At 44.1% G+C, this 14,953-nt stretch overlaps 1 protein-coding gene across 3 annotated transcripts in view; it reads left to right on the top strand.

Moving 5' to 3' along the window:
- Positions 1–14,953, top strand: part of TIAM2 (TIAM Rac1 associated GEF 2) — a 225,615-nt gene that overhangs the window by 132,869 nt on the left and 77,793 nt on the right. For all 3 annotated transcript variants that reach the window (XM_081829177.1, XM_081829179.1, XM_081829178.1), the window contains 2 exons: positions 1,543–1,715; positions 4,079–4,303. In XM_081829177.1, coding sequence (XP_081685303.1) covers positions 1,543–1,715; positions 4,079–4,303 — 398 coding nt within the window. The remainder of the gene's footprint in view (positions 1–1,542; positions 1,716–4,078; positions 4,304–14,953) is intronic.

The following is a 14,953-nucleotide window of genomic DNA, read 5'->3' on the forward strand; positions in this document are numbered from 1 at the left end:
ATAACTTCTATCTACAATAATTCATTAGCTTATTGGGGGAAAGCTATGTATTTGCAAGCATTTTTAGCATCTTATTTATTTATTTATTTATTTATTTATTTATTTAGATGTAGTGTTCCATGATTCATTGTTTGCATATAACACCCAGTGCTCCATGCAGAACGTGCCTCCCTTAATACCCATCACCAGGCTAACCCACCCCCCACCCCCCTCCCATCTAAAACCCTCAGTTTGTTTCTCAGAGTCCATAGTCTCTCATGGTTCGTCTCCCCCTCCGATTCCCCTGCCCTTCATTTTTCCCTTCCTACTATCTTCTTCTTCTTCTTTTTTTAACATATAATGTATTATTTGTTTCAGAGGTACAGGTCTGTGATTCATCAGTCTTACACAATTAACAGCGCTCACCATAGCACATACCCTCCCCAATGTCTATCACCCAGCCGCCCCATCCCGCCCACCCCCACCACTCCAGCAACCCTCAGTTTGTTTCCTGAGATTAACAATTCCTCCTATCAGTGAGATCACATGATACGTGTCTTTCTCTGATTGACTTATTTCGCTTAGCATAATACCCTCTAGTTCCATCTACATCGTTGCAAATGGCAAGATTTTTTTTTTTGATAGCTGCATAATATTCCATTGTATATATATACCACATCTTCTTTATCCATTCATCTGTTGATGGACATCTTGGTTCTTTCCATGGTTTGGCTATTGTGGATATTGCTGCTATAAACATTGGGGTTCATGTACCCCTTTGGATCACTAAATTTGTATCTTTGGGGTAAATACCCAGTGGTGCAATTGCTGGGTCATATAGCGTCCTGTTGTAAATCGAGGGATATTTAGTTTCATTTTCCCCTCTTCATTTAAACTAGTAAAATTTATAGTGTTATTTCCTTTTATTGTGAGATAAAAGAATACACCAGTATTAGGTTATCTTATGTGGCATTTGGAGAATTAACTGGGTACTTTCTCATAAATGGCAAAGTTCTGCAGGTAAACTCATTTTCTTGTTACCACAAGTTGTAAGTGTAGAAGCTCCCTTATTTAATGGGTTTTCTTCCTACATTCAGATCTCTTAAATAATGCAGTGTTGTTGTTGAGAAGGAGGGCTCTGGGGTCAGTGCCTGGGTTCAGGTCCCTGCTTGGCCACAGTCCAGCTGTGGGACCTGCACAGTGGGTATAACCTCTCCAGTTTCTCATGTGTAAAATGGGGTTAATAACCACACCTACCTTCTGGGGCTGCTGTGGGGACTGAATGAGCCATTGAAGAACTTAGAAGAGTTTCTCACAGAGTAAGCAATGATAAATGCTTGGTATTGTTATTATTGTGATATCCTGTTTACAAAAACCTCTCCTTTTACCCTGAGTTATGCTAATACAACGAGGCATACTTTGGATACCAGAATTCCCTTTTGTATTACATGGTTGGCTGTTTCATCTCCCTCCCTCCTTCCCTCCCTCCCTCCCTTCCCCTTCTCCCTACTTTCCTAGATCCTCAGGACTGTGTCAGGGATTCATTTTGCTTCTCTCTCGTAGGTTGCACCCTGCTGTTCTATGAGACCTATGGGAAGAATTCCATGGATCAGAGCAGTGCCCCTCGGTGCGCACTGTTTGCACAAGACAGCATAGTGCAGTCTGTCCCAGAACATCCCAAGAAGGAAAACGTGTTCTGCCTCAGCAACTCCTTTGGAGATGTCTACCTTTTCCAGGTACTGCCGAGCTTTCTAGACAGAGGGTCAAGGCAGTACGAGGGACTCCAATCCCAAGGACGGAGTGTACTAGGAGGACAAGAAGGAACAGAATGAAGAGGCAGAGCTTAGCAATGAAATAGGGTAAAAGCTTAGGTAGGCTTTGGTTGAGGCTTAAGCAAGAGAATTGGCCTCTGCTCACTGTCAGGTGCCATGGGGCCTGTGTTCATCCAGTCATTCATACAGCAAGCATTTCTTGGGACGCCCTTCAAGTGCCAAGCTGTGGCCCATGGGATGGTCTTGAGGATATGAAGAGAGAAAAATCGTGATCCTCGTTCTGGTGTAGCTCATGATCTAGTGGTGCAAGGTCTGAAATTCCCGGAGTGGAGGCTTTCAAGTGAAGCCTACAGAATATGACTAGGAGAGCTTTAGATTTTTCCCAAGAATCCCAGTGGGAGTGAAAAAAAGAAGCTTTTCAGGAAAGCCTTATGGACAAATGCTGTAAGGTCTCGTTTTCCAGTGGAAGTGGCCTGAGGATGTTAAATTTCAAGTTATCTGCTGTTACGATTTTCAGCAGTTTTCTAGCAAATGCATCGTTGAAGAGCATGGTGGGATGCCAAGGTGTTGTTGTCAGCCTTGGGTGTGACATCCTGGTGCTGTCATTGGGCGTGTACGCCATCTTGGAGGACTTAACTGCTCTGAGCGTTGGATCCTTCGGCCAGTAGGATAACAGCAGCTTATAGGATCGCTTGAAGGATTAATAATGTGCATGTGTTAAGTGTTAAAGAAGTTCTAACTATTTCTGTAGTTAAGTGCTATTTCTGTGTGTTAAGTGCTAAAGGAATTCTAACTGTTTCTAACTATAACTATTGGTGCTGTTATTGATTAACTCAAAAGAGGTGGAAGTGAGGGAAGTGAAGTATGTTTCTGAAGTGCTTCCCAGTCTCAGTCCAGTGCTGCGTATAGACCCAGTTTGGGCTGCAGATTATATCTGACCAAAAAGGGTCATGGAAGCCCTCATAGGTCCTTGGTTCAGGTGTCTCGATGACATTGGTCCTGGATACTCCTGGTCTCAGGAGCCCTGTAGAACAACTTGGTGTTCTCTCTGCAGACTTTGGGAATCTAGAATTCTCTGCATAGGGTTTCCTGTTGCTAGTACCAGGTAAACTGGCTGGGCCTCTAGCCTCATTGTTGTCCCCAACTTGACTTACAAGATTCAGGGCCTGAGATTTGATTTTCCTTCTCTTCACAGAAAGGTTGATTAGACTTTCTATGATGCTTTAAAGCCAAGTAATGAATTGCTGTTAATCTGAATTGTAGGGAAGGTAAGAACATTAGATTAAATCTGCATGGACTGGGGCGCCTGGGTGGCTCAGTCGGTTAAGCGGCTGCCTTCAGCTCAGGTCATGAGTCTTGGGATTGGAGTCCCGTATCCTGCTCTCTGCTCAGCAGGGAACCTGCTTCTCCCTCTCCCTCTGCCACTCCCCCTGCTTGTGCTCTCTCACTCCCTCAAATAAAATCTTTTTTTAAAAAAATTAAAAATCTGCATGGACTTCTCAGGGGCAAGTGTGAAATGAGTATTTTGTGATTCAGGCAAAATATCCCTAATTCTAAGAAATTTTTCCAGTAGGTCCTATTGTATGATCCCAGAGATCATTGAAGGATCAACCCATAGCTTGAACGTGTGTGGTTTTTCTGGACATCAGGGGAGTGGAATCATAATAATTTGCTAAGAATCATAATTGCCCATTGTACTTTATTCAAACTTGCTTTATTTTTAAGATCTTTTCTTATGTGAAAATTGCATATAGTCCTTGCGTCTGAAGTTAACTGAAGAGCAGAGAAAGAAGAACCCTTATGTATATTCCCAGTGCTTAAAGACAACTATTTTAATGCTGTGTACATCCCCCCAAATGCTTTTATTCATTTCATAATTTAGTTCATACTGTCGATGAAATTTCATATCCAGGTTTCAGAGTTTAACTTTTTAAGCCCTAATATTTTTCTCACCCTATTAAAATTATGAAGATAAGCACCTTTTAGAGCACAGCATCATGTGAAGACACTGAGCTAAGTGACCATTCCCTGGTGTTTGGATTACTCCTCTGCTCTTGGCTCATGGCTTGTTTGTAGTTTGTCGTCCTGTCCTATTTGGAGCTACATGATTATTTCTGCTGTGCTCTGGGCATTGTCTCAGACCCTCCGGAGTCAAGGAAGCCAGTGAACCTGAGCTGAGTGGTTGTGTGTTTTTTTGAAATTAAACAGTTTTTATGAGGTGAAGGTACTTCCTGAGTTTTACACATCAAAGCCCAGCCTCCCACTCTGTACAGTACTTTGTGGTAAAACAATTCCAAATAGGTTTTTTCCGCCCCCCCCGTGTTTAGGCCACTAGCCAGACAGATCTGGAAAATTGGGTCACTGCCATACATTCAGCTTGCGCATCCCTTTTTGCAAAGAAGCATGGGAAAGAGGACACGGTTCGGCTCCTGAAGAACCAGACCAAGAACCTCGTTCAGAAGATAGATATGGACAGCAAGATGAAAAAGATGGCAGAGTTACAGCTGTCCATCGTGAGTGACCCGAAGAATAGGAAGGCCATAGAAAACCAGGTACTACTTATTTGTGTGTTGTCTTTCATTGCTCATGTCACTTGCAGCAAAAATCTGAGTTTGAATGCAAATGGTTGCGATGGTTCTTATACCCCTCTGGGGAAGACCGTTTCTGTGGCTTCTTGTTTCAGGAACTTAATGGCAGCACTTTTATGACATTGATGATGTAATAGGCTTTATTTACAACCTTTGGTTGTTCTATATATCCAAAGGAATATTTTGTGACCAAGTCGTTTTTCGTGATATTGATTAGTTCCTTCTTGCCTGGCTGATTCTCTCCTATATTGTCCCTTTCAGACCAAAATTTTTATTATAAAACCACTAGAAGATTAGACAGAGAGGATTCTAATACAGAGGGTGGCTTTGGGAAGTACGGTTTGGTGTGAAACAACTATTCCCATCTGTGGATTCCAAAAAAAACGGTATATATTTTTTTCTGTTTATAACAGGTAAGGTGCTAAGGAGAATGCTTTCTCTGGTCTAGTTCCACATTCATATCAGAATTAAATACCTCGTTTCTGTGCTTTTGCATTTTGGAGGAGGAGACGCAGCTTTTAAATATCTGTTTTCCTTTGCTCATGCACCCTAAGCCCTTAGGCATGTGGCTGTGAAAGTTTTAGCATCTCTCTTCCTAAATGCAGGATGAATGTCATCTCTTTAGAAGATTAATCAGGCAGTGGCTTGGAGGACAGGTGGACACAGGGAGAGCCGTTAGTTGGTGGGATGGCACTGGTCTGCATGTGGGGTTACCAGGGCCTGGTGCAGAGGGACCCTACCCAAGTTTCACAATTTATACGGAAAATGTATTTCAGAGTATATAATTTCTATCATTCTGTAGAATCTCCGAGTATCCTACACTCCTGAATTGAACTGTTCTCAAACAGAATGTGCCCTTTATCTAAAGAGTACCTGCTAGCAAACTATGAACTACCAATTAACAAGGATCTGAGAAGGGAGTTGTCAGGCAGAAGGTGGGGAGGTGGCAGGTCTTGGGGAGTTTGGCAGGAACACCACTGTGGAGGAAGTGCAGCCCCCAGGAGCTCACCCTGCGTTCTCTCTGCCATCCCCCTACTCCTGACTGAGCAGCCTCCCCTGCTCATGTTGGGGAAGAGCTAGGTGCCGAGGCCGCCCCCATCACCCGGCCTTCGGTCTGTGTGGCGTGGAGAGATGTGATGCTATGTCAAGTTTACCTGGCAAACCAGAAAGCTTGCGGAGGAGAAATGGTTATCCCAGTTTTCCGTGTACCGCGGCTCATGTGTGGTCCTGAATTTCTAGGATCCAGGAGCCGTGATAGTCTGTCTATCCTCAGAGGGTGAAACTTGTGGATTCACATGTCTCAGAGTGTTCATGGTGCTCCAATAAAACAATCTCGGGGTGATCATATGGGAGGAAATGTAGTTTTAACTTCTATTGGCTCTCTAATATTTACCTTTGAAGCCATACTTTCGTCCTCTGAAGGGATGTCCACCTTGGAGTCTTTAGGTCCTTATTAGTTCCAGGGAGAGAAAAGGGAAATCAGGCAACATTCAGAGGCTCCTGGCCTGCCCTCCCACCTCTACCCCTTTTGCTTTCCTTTTCCTTTTTATGGCAACAGGAAGTTCAAGCAGACTTTAAAAAAATACACATTTTCATTAAATGTAATTTTATTCCGTTAAATGCAGTTTCATTAAGTGTATTTTATAGTTGACAGATGATTAATTAATGATGTCTGTGGGAGGGGAGTTCCTTTCACATAAACTGAACACATATCCAAGAGTCTCTGATGGTTGGATGGCCTGAAGGGAAGCTCTTTGAATTATTACTTGCAGCACATTATGCATTCTTTGTCAGAATCTTTACTTTAGTTATTTTAGGCATACTGTCCTGATACTACTGAAGTTTTCATTTCAGTTCTCCCTGCCTGACCCCTCCCTCCTTCCCTGGCTCCCCCTTGTCCCTTTGTACCCAGCTACCTTCTCATGTTGCGCTTGTACATTTCTGATAAGGAACAGTCGGGATTGATCTTTAGAAATTCCACCTGGGGACGCCTGGGTGGCTCAGTTGGTTAAGCAACTGCCTTTGGCTCAGGTCATGATCCTGGAGTCCCGGGATCGAGTCCCGCATCGGGCTCCCTGCTCAGCAGGGAGTCTGCTTCTCCCTCTGACCCTCCCCCCTCTCATGCTCTCTCTCTCTCATTCTCTCTCTCAAATAAATAAATAAATAATATTAAAAAAAAATCTGCAAAAAAAAAAAAATTCCACCTGAAAATACTCTCCTCACCATATTGGCAGTTTTTTTTTTTTTAATGATTTTATTTGAGAGACACAGAGAACAAGCAGTGGGGAGGGGCAGAAGGAGAGAGAGAGAGAGAGAGAGAGAGAAGCAGACTCCCTACTGAGCAGGGAGCCTGACACAGGGCTCGATCCCAGGACCCGGGGATCACCTGAGCTGAAGGCAGACGACGCTTAACTGACTGAGCCACCCAGGCGCCCCCATATCGGCGGTTCTTAGGGTTGTCTTTGGGTCCTGTTTTCCCAGAGGTCTTTGTGGTGGGTGCCACAAATTATATTTGCTATGCTCAGTATCCTACGCTGATCTGCCCGCTGGTTGTGAAGAGGGCTGTTAGCTCCCGACTTGCAGGCGCAGAGAGTATGAAATGTAAAGGGGATAAAAAAGCACATGCTTAGATTTATTTTTATGAGATGATCTTTGACTAGAGAATGTTGGGCAAAGCTACAAAGGCAAAGGTATTTTCAAATCAAGACCAGTAAGAACACGATCTCTCGACTATCCCGTAACTGTATAGTTTTCTCTAAACTACCTTTTAAAAACTTCGTCAAAAGAGCAGTTGTGCTTTCTCCGCTTACCACTTAAAACTCGCAACGTCACTCTATTTTATTTTACATAAAAAAATGTTTATGTAGCGCTTTCCCCCCGGAGACCCCAAGAACCGCAGAGAGAGTCCTTTATAGCCTAGTAAGAGCAGAACTTACAGAGTCCATTACATCATGCATGATAAAGTCCCTGGAACAGATTTTCTTTGAAGTGTTTGGGTGAAGAAGATCATTGTATGCACCCTTTCCAAATAAAAAGATAAAATGACACTCGGCTAGTAATGGTGGCTGAGCTTCATAGCATGGCGTGGTACCGTGCTCTGCTTGAAAGAGACCGTCCCATGGGCTTGTCCCAGGGCCTTTTGGAGATTCTGGGGGGCAGGCAGGATGACGCAGTTTTCGTTTGAGCAGATCCAGTGTGGAGCAGACCGTGCAGCCAACCACATGCTGGATTCCTTTTGAAGTTCTGAGGGAGGAAGGGCTGTAAATTAAGTCCAGTTAGTACTTTATTTTCCTTCCCGTTTATTATTTTAAACAAGTAAACAGGGACAAAACCTCACCACTCTTCGGTGGTCTTGGCGCCGCCCCCCCCTCCCCCCCGAGATGGCTTCCCCGCATCCTGATGCGTTCTGTGTGTTCCTCACCCCCCCACACCCCCGGTGGTTCGTGAGGCCCGGGTCGAGGAGGCAGTCAGAATGAGGCAGAGGATGTAGTGGAAGCAGCAGGCTGGGGCCATGGGCTCGGGGCTGCCTCAGGGCTTCGTGAAACGTGGGCTTCATTTTAAATATTTAAAGTTTCAAACTGGTAAAGAGGATGGATTGAATCTAGGCAATTGGACACTGTGGTGGGGGGCAGGGGAACAAAGTGAACGAAGCCTTGAGGAAAATACGATATGGAGTGTGAGTGTGGGAAGCCATTTGGGGAATAAAACATTGGAGAGAGGGCGGTGTTGGTGAAAGGGGTCTGAGGCGATGAGTCCGGGCATTCCGTTTAGCTCAGTGAACATTTAGTAAGTGCCCGTCTGGGCTAGGCAAGTGTGCACACACTGGGGATTCAAAGAAGATGCTGTTTTGCCCTTGGGGCTCTCAGTCTAGCAGGGTGCCAGTCAGTGAAGCATATCATTGCAACATAATTTAGTGAATCCAGAGCAAATGATATTCCAGAGTGTTGTGGAAGACAAAATGGGAAGTTTGGCCTCCTGTGTAGCCGTGGAAGACTTCCTGCAGGAGGGCTGCCTGGATTGCTTCTTGAAGAGCGAGGAGTGAATCAGGAGAGTAATGGAGAAGGGAATGCCAGGCCAAAGGTCCGCGTGAGCGAAGGCAGCGTGAAACACCGTGGTGCCGCCTGGCAGCTTGATTTTTCAGGCACACGGTGTGCGGGTGAGCGAGGGAGGACACATCGGGCTGTCTTCTCCCTTCCCTGGACCGCTGCAAAAGCTGTCCGTTTTTCCCTTCCTCAGATGCGTCTTCCATACGAAGTCGGAGTGTATGCATCTATAAAGCAGATCTGATCCTGTGATTGCCCTGTTTAAAAATCCTTTAAGTGGCTTCTACTGCTTGTAAGATAAAAGCCCCTGACCCTCTCCTACCTTTATCTAGCAGTGCCAAATTTCCCTCAGGTTCCACCCCTTTCTTTGGTTTTTTTCTTCAGGCTGAGAAGTCCCATTTAGGCCACACATCATGTACAGACATGCCAGGTACCCCCTGGCCTTCACTGGGCTCATCCCTCCTCATCCGTGATGAACGGTTTAGGGGTTACTTCCTCCAGGGAGCTGACCTTGACGTCCCTCCTGCCCACTCCCGCAGGGACCTCTTTATACCCCCTAATTCTTGGGGTCTCTGTCACTGCCCTCAGCTCATTGTTTTCTAATTATCCCCTTGTGTCTAAGGCTGCTCCTCGTCTGAAATATGAACTCCTAAAGGATCTGTAACTTTTCCATTTCTGTATCCCCGGTGCTTTGCCTGAAGTAGTGTGGGAGTGGACCTGTGTCTCCCGTCCTCTTTGCTGTGGCACACTGGGCTCTCCTCTGTGTGGGCCATGTCTCCTGTCCTCTTTGCTGTGGCACACTGGGCCCCTGTGTGGGTCCCACCCCAGCTCAACGCCAGCTCTGGGCTTCTTTCCTTCAGGCCTTCCCTTTTTCATTCCCACCTAACATATCCTCTCTCTGGCCTCACTCGCCATCCTCATGGCCCCTGAGCTTATTTATCAGGGCTCCTGTCTCAGGCCACAGTCATGTGTGATTTCAGAGTAGCCATGTGAGGTACAGTTGTGTGTTTCACTCATTTGATGGGTGAGTGACTAGACCCTGAGAGAGCTTAAATAAGTCTCCTAATGTCACACAGCCGGCAAGTGGTAGAGCTAGGGTTTGACCATAAAGTGCATTCCTAACCACTGGGCTGTATTGCCTCTCAGTAATGAATCAGATTGTGGTTTGCTTGCTGATGAATCATGTGATGAATGGTTTTGTATAAAATTGAAATTAGTTTTAGTTTTTATTTATCCTGTGTATATATATATATTTATTTTTAAGTCATCTCTACACCCAACATGGGGCTCAAACTCACAACCCCGAGATGAAGAGTCGTATGCCCTACTGACCGAGCCAGCCAGGTGCCCCAAAATTAGTTTTTTTTTTTTTTTTTTTAAGATTTATTTATTTGAGAGAGAGAGTGCACAGTGGGGAGGGGCAGAGGGAGAGGGGGAGAGAATCTCAGGCAGACGCCACAATGAGCATGGAGTCCGACGTGGGGCTCGGTCTCACGACCCTGAGATCACAACTTGAGCCAAAACCAAGAGTCAAAGGCTTGACCGACTGCGCCACCCAGTTGCCCCCCGAAATTAGTTTTTGAATGATTTCCATAACTTGGATTTTTAGGCTTGATTTGATGGGAAGTGTATTTATTATAAAATGGAGTGAATTTTATGGCATGTGAAGTCTATCTCAGAGGGAAAAACAAAACACATTCTCTAAACTTTAGCTGGTTGTTCTAACCACTAGCTAACTTCAGTGTAATCCATGTCACTAGATGATTCTTCTGAGAAGGGTAGGTTGTAGTGCTTGGAAAATAACTGCATGGGAGGTGTTCATCCTGCTTAACCAAAAAGGAAAAACAAATGAACTTTTAGGACAGACCTCGTAAGGAACAAATGACCAAATACTGTGATCAAATGACTAAATGATTGAAAATATTTTTCTAGGGGTGTTGGGTGTGGCAGGAATGTGCTTGTCATCATTTTTATGTATCACTTATTCATCTGTTATTTTTAGCACTAGGCTTCCTCCCCTCCCTCTCCCCCCACTTTCTACAGCAGACCATAACCTGAGCTCGTTAAATGACTGTAGCGTATTAGCAATAGAGGGGAGACTTCCGCACTGTTTTCATGATATTGCTTAAAAAATGGGAGGTTTCCTTCTTAATTTTGTTCTTAGTACTTTTTTCTTTTGCGGGGGAAGTTAATTCCTTAGAGCGAGTTTTCTTCATGTCATTTTTCTGTTTTGTGTAGGATGTTAGAAGGAATAAAAGCTCAGTCTACATAGAAGTTGAATGTTTGTTTTCGTGTCCTGATATTTATCTTAAAAAATAAAAGAAATGTCTAGGGACAATGATCAGTATTTAAGGAACTTAGAAAAAGAAAAAGAGGAAAAACAGTCTTGGTTTAAGGGAATTGATTTTGGGCATTTTTAGTGTTTGATAATGTTCAGAAAAAAATCTCCAGAAATTCCCTGATTGATGTGATGTCAGGTAACATTACTGTATTAGTGATGATGGTGATGGAAATTCCCGAAGTAGAATTGTAATAGCTACAAAACTGTCTTCTGTTTCTCCCTTTACATTTGTAAAAATGTATCTTTATCTCCTACTTTATTCATCTTTTGAGGGGTAATTATAAAATATGTTTATCTTTTTCATTAACATTGCTTAAAGTTTGAGGGCGTCTGGGTGGCTCTGTTGGTTATTAAGCGTCTGCCTTCGGCTCAGGTCGTGATCTCGGGGAGTGTGGCATTGGGCTCCTTGCTCAGTGGGGAGTCTGCTTCTCCCTCTCCTTCTGCCCTTCCCCCCTGCTTGTGCATGCTCTCTCTCAAAATCTTAAAAACATTGCTTAAAACTTGGGCTGAGCTCTGTACATCAAGGCTGGTAGAAGACTGAAATACAAAATGTTCAGTAAGAATAGGGCACCCAAGTAGATAGTTTTACATCCTTCCATGTTGAACACCTGGGGATTTGTGGGGAGAAGTAAAGGTGACAGGTGAAACTTTACATGAGAGTTGCTGCGGTAGGTTTCAGAGAGTGCACAGACGTTGTTCAGGGGCTGCATTGTAAGTGCCTGATAGAAGCTTATTCCCACGTGTTGCTCACCTCAGGATCTGCTCCGGGCCTTTGCTGGTCTGGAAGGGTGAGTCACTCCCCTCCGGGGGCTCCGTTTCCTCTGCTGAGAAACAAAGGTGTGGTAATGCTGTTGCCTACGCAGGCTCACTGCATATGTTCACAGACTTTCTCAGTGTCACGAGGTCTGTGTGAGCTTGTGGATAAGCCTTTTTGCTTCCCTCTTCCCTCTAAGTAACCCAAGCATCTGAATCCATGTCCTCACTCTACTTTCACCCAGTATTCTCCCAGTTCCTTCTCTACAGCTTCGGTGAGTCTGTCGAAAGAAAAATCAGGTATTTCATTGTTTCTTATCCAACCACAAATCCTCATTTAACCTCCATTGGCGAATCCTCTCTAAGAGAACCACGGCCTTCAAAACAAGAGAGATACTGTCTTTGAATACGGAGCAGCTGTGTGGCTGATGATGACTGACTCTGCTGTAGAAATCTGTGGAGGTGAAGGCTGGATCAGTCAGGGTTCTCCAGAGAAATGGAACCAATAGGATGTATGAAAGAATATGGATAAAGAGATTTATTATAACGAACACAGTCACATGATTGTGGAGACACCCAAGTCCCAAGATCTGCAGCATCAGCAAGACTCAAAAATAGTACTGTTCCCATTCTAAGACTGGCAGACTCGAGACCCAGGGTGGGCTGATAGTTCAGTTCAAGTCCAAAGTCAGAAAAAAAAGCCAATATCCCAACTGGAAGGCCACCAGGTGGGAGGAATTCTCTCTTCCTTGGGGAAGGGTCAGCCTTTCTGGTCTGTTATTTAGGCCTTCAACTGATTGGTGAGACCCATCACCTTGGGGAGGGCCGCCAGTTTTACTCAGCCTACCCATCTAAATGTTACTCTCTCAAATTCCTTGTATCAGTGAGATCATATGATAATTGTATTTCTCTGATTGACTTATTTTGCTTGGCATAATACCCTCTAGTTCCATCCACATCGAAACAAGACAGAGGATCATAGGGGAAGGGAGGGAAAAATGAAATAAGACGAAACCAGAGAGGGAGACAAAGCATAAGAGACTCTTAATCTCAGGAAACAAAATGAGGGTTGCTGGAGTGGAGGGGGTGGGAGGGATGGGGGATGGGGTGGCTGGGTGATGGTCATTGGGGAGGGTATGTGCTATGGTGAGCACTGTGAATTGTGTAAGACTGTTGAATCACAGACTTGTACCTCTGAAACAAGTAATACATTATATGTTAATTTAGAAAAAAGAAAGATGAACTTTAGGAAGTAATTATTCTATGAAAGCTTATCTTTTCCAGGGTGAAACTGATAGATACTAGCAGTGCTTGAGACAAAAAAACAAAACAAAACAACAGCACTAAATAAATGTTACTCTCATCCAAAAACACCCTCATAGAAACACCCAGAATAATGTTTGACCACAACTCTGGACACCTGGTGACCCAGTCACTTTGACACATAGAGTACAATCTGTCACAAAGGCTGAGTCAGGATGAACGTGGGAAGCATTGTTGAAATGGAGAAGTCATAAAGTCCCTTCTCATTTGTATTTTTAATTTAAAATTAAATTTCGACCTCTACCATGTACAGTATTGATTGAAATGCTAGTTCTCTTGAAACATAATTGCATATGTTAATGAACTTCTTCATCTCTGTAAGGTTTGCTTTAGGCTCTCTGGGTCCCCCAAGCTCTTCTTCCTTCCAAATGACGTTAGCATTTGAATCCGTTTTCTTCTCATGAATTTACCTGCATTTTGTCCCAAGTTTTGGGTGGAGATGTCGAGGCATGCTGAAGATGATCACAGCGTTTCTGGCAAGATTTTAAGACTGCCTGTGTAAAGCTGGGCTGGAATGGTCTTTACTTTCCAGTGATGTTTTGATGTGTAGTCACATAAATACGTTAAGTGACGCCTTTAAAAATACTTTGTAAACCGCAGAATTCAGTGAAAATATGAGTGTCATCTTTCCTGATCTCTCATGATTGGCGTGGACCCAGATTTTGTTTTACTTTATATTTTTGTCTTTTTACTCCACCATGGATGGCATGGGCTTCTTCCTCTTGTGGTATCCAACGCCTGATTGGTTTTCTGTCCTCTGATGCTTCCATCCGCAACACAGCCCCTAGGAATTATCTTGTACAGCGGTTTCACGTGGAGGTATAAAGGAGGGATACGCTTTAATACACTACCCAATCTGGAAACATCTACGTATTATTAGAAGACAAAGAATGCATCTGTAATGGTGGATTTTCAGGAATCACCTAGAGAAGATATGTGAGAGGCAGAACTGGGAGTATAGTTTTCACTGTGGCTTACAGCTTCTGGTAGGTGTCAGTTTATGGTTGCATACTGGCCATTTGTTACTTCTGGAATCTAGAATTGGCAAGATCAAGAAGAGATTTGTAGTTTCGACTTGGACTGGCTTGTTGGTCTAGTGTAGTGGTCCTCACTGAGGCTATGAACCAGAATTGCTGGAGTTGCTTTTGAAATGTAAACTTCCCTAGCCTTCACACTTCATGAGTAGGTTCCTCATGTATCTGGCCTGGACAAGTTTATTGATAAAAGCCAACAGGTCGTTCTAGTATTCCTAAAAGGCTGACACCAGGTGGCTATCACGTCGCTAATACGGATGTACAGAAGCTTACACAAGGTTAAATTTGCCGTGGACATTGAGAATTTTCGGTATACTCTGGGACTTCGTTGTTTTGCTGACAGACCATGATGAATCAACAGGTCATTTTAGATCCGGTAGCCATTGTATTTCTTCCATGTAGAGAAGGTGCACAGTGACCTTCCTATGAAATCGATCCAGAGAAACTGGGTGGGGGGGGGCGGTGAGGAATAGTCAGAGTTTGTATTGCTTTTCTCTCGGGAGAGACTGAAGGGACCAGAGTGTTCAGTGTTGGAGATCCTTCAAAATATCGTTTATCCAGAATTAAGGATTGGCCTGGAAAGTTTGCTGTGAAGAGTTAGAATCTGCTTGGAGGCTTAACCAGGGCCAAACCAGTGATGCGGCCGGTGGTGCAGGGGAAGTGACATGTGCAGCCTCATGACAAGCCCCCGCTGCAGACCTTCTCCTGAATGTGGAGATTGTTCTGACTACCGTTGGAAGGCCAGCTCTCCGCTCTGTAAACCGCAGAATTCAGTGAATCCCTGTGTTGGCAAGTTTCTAGAGCCTTCTTCACCTTTTGGTTTATCTTTAAATGAAGGTAATACTTAACACGTGAATGTGTTTTGAACCTTGGAAGGAGGGAAAGTGGCCCTCAGAATTTGACTGTCTTTCTTTACCAGTTCACAGTTTCAGCTTTGAAGAAGCACATAGGTATTTCAGTGGTGTAAAAACGCGTTTTAGTTTCATTCAGATGTATAGATGGCGATTATTCTGTAATACACTTAAAATAGGAGTAAAAGCTCTAATTGCCTTTACCCCTGAAGCCCATTTGCTTCTTACTACTTTGAGTCGTTTACTCAGAATGCACGGCAACGTGACCG

Source organism: Leptonychotes weddellii, chromosome 8, assembly GCF_054177405.1.
Source record: "Leptonychotes weddellii isolate Sample4059 chromosome 8, ASM5417740v2, whole genome shotgun sequence".
Taxonomy (NCBI): domain Eukaryota; kingdom Metazoa; phylum Chordata; class Mammalia; order Carnivora; family Phocidae; genus Leptonychotes; species Leptonychotes weddellii.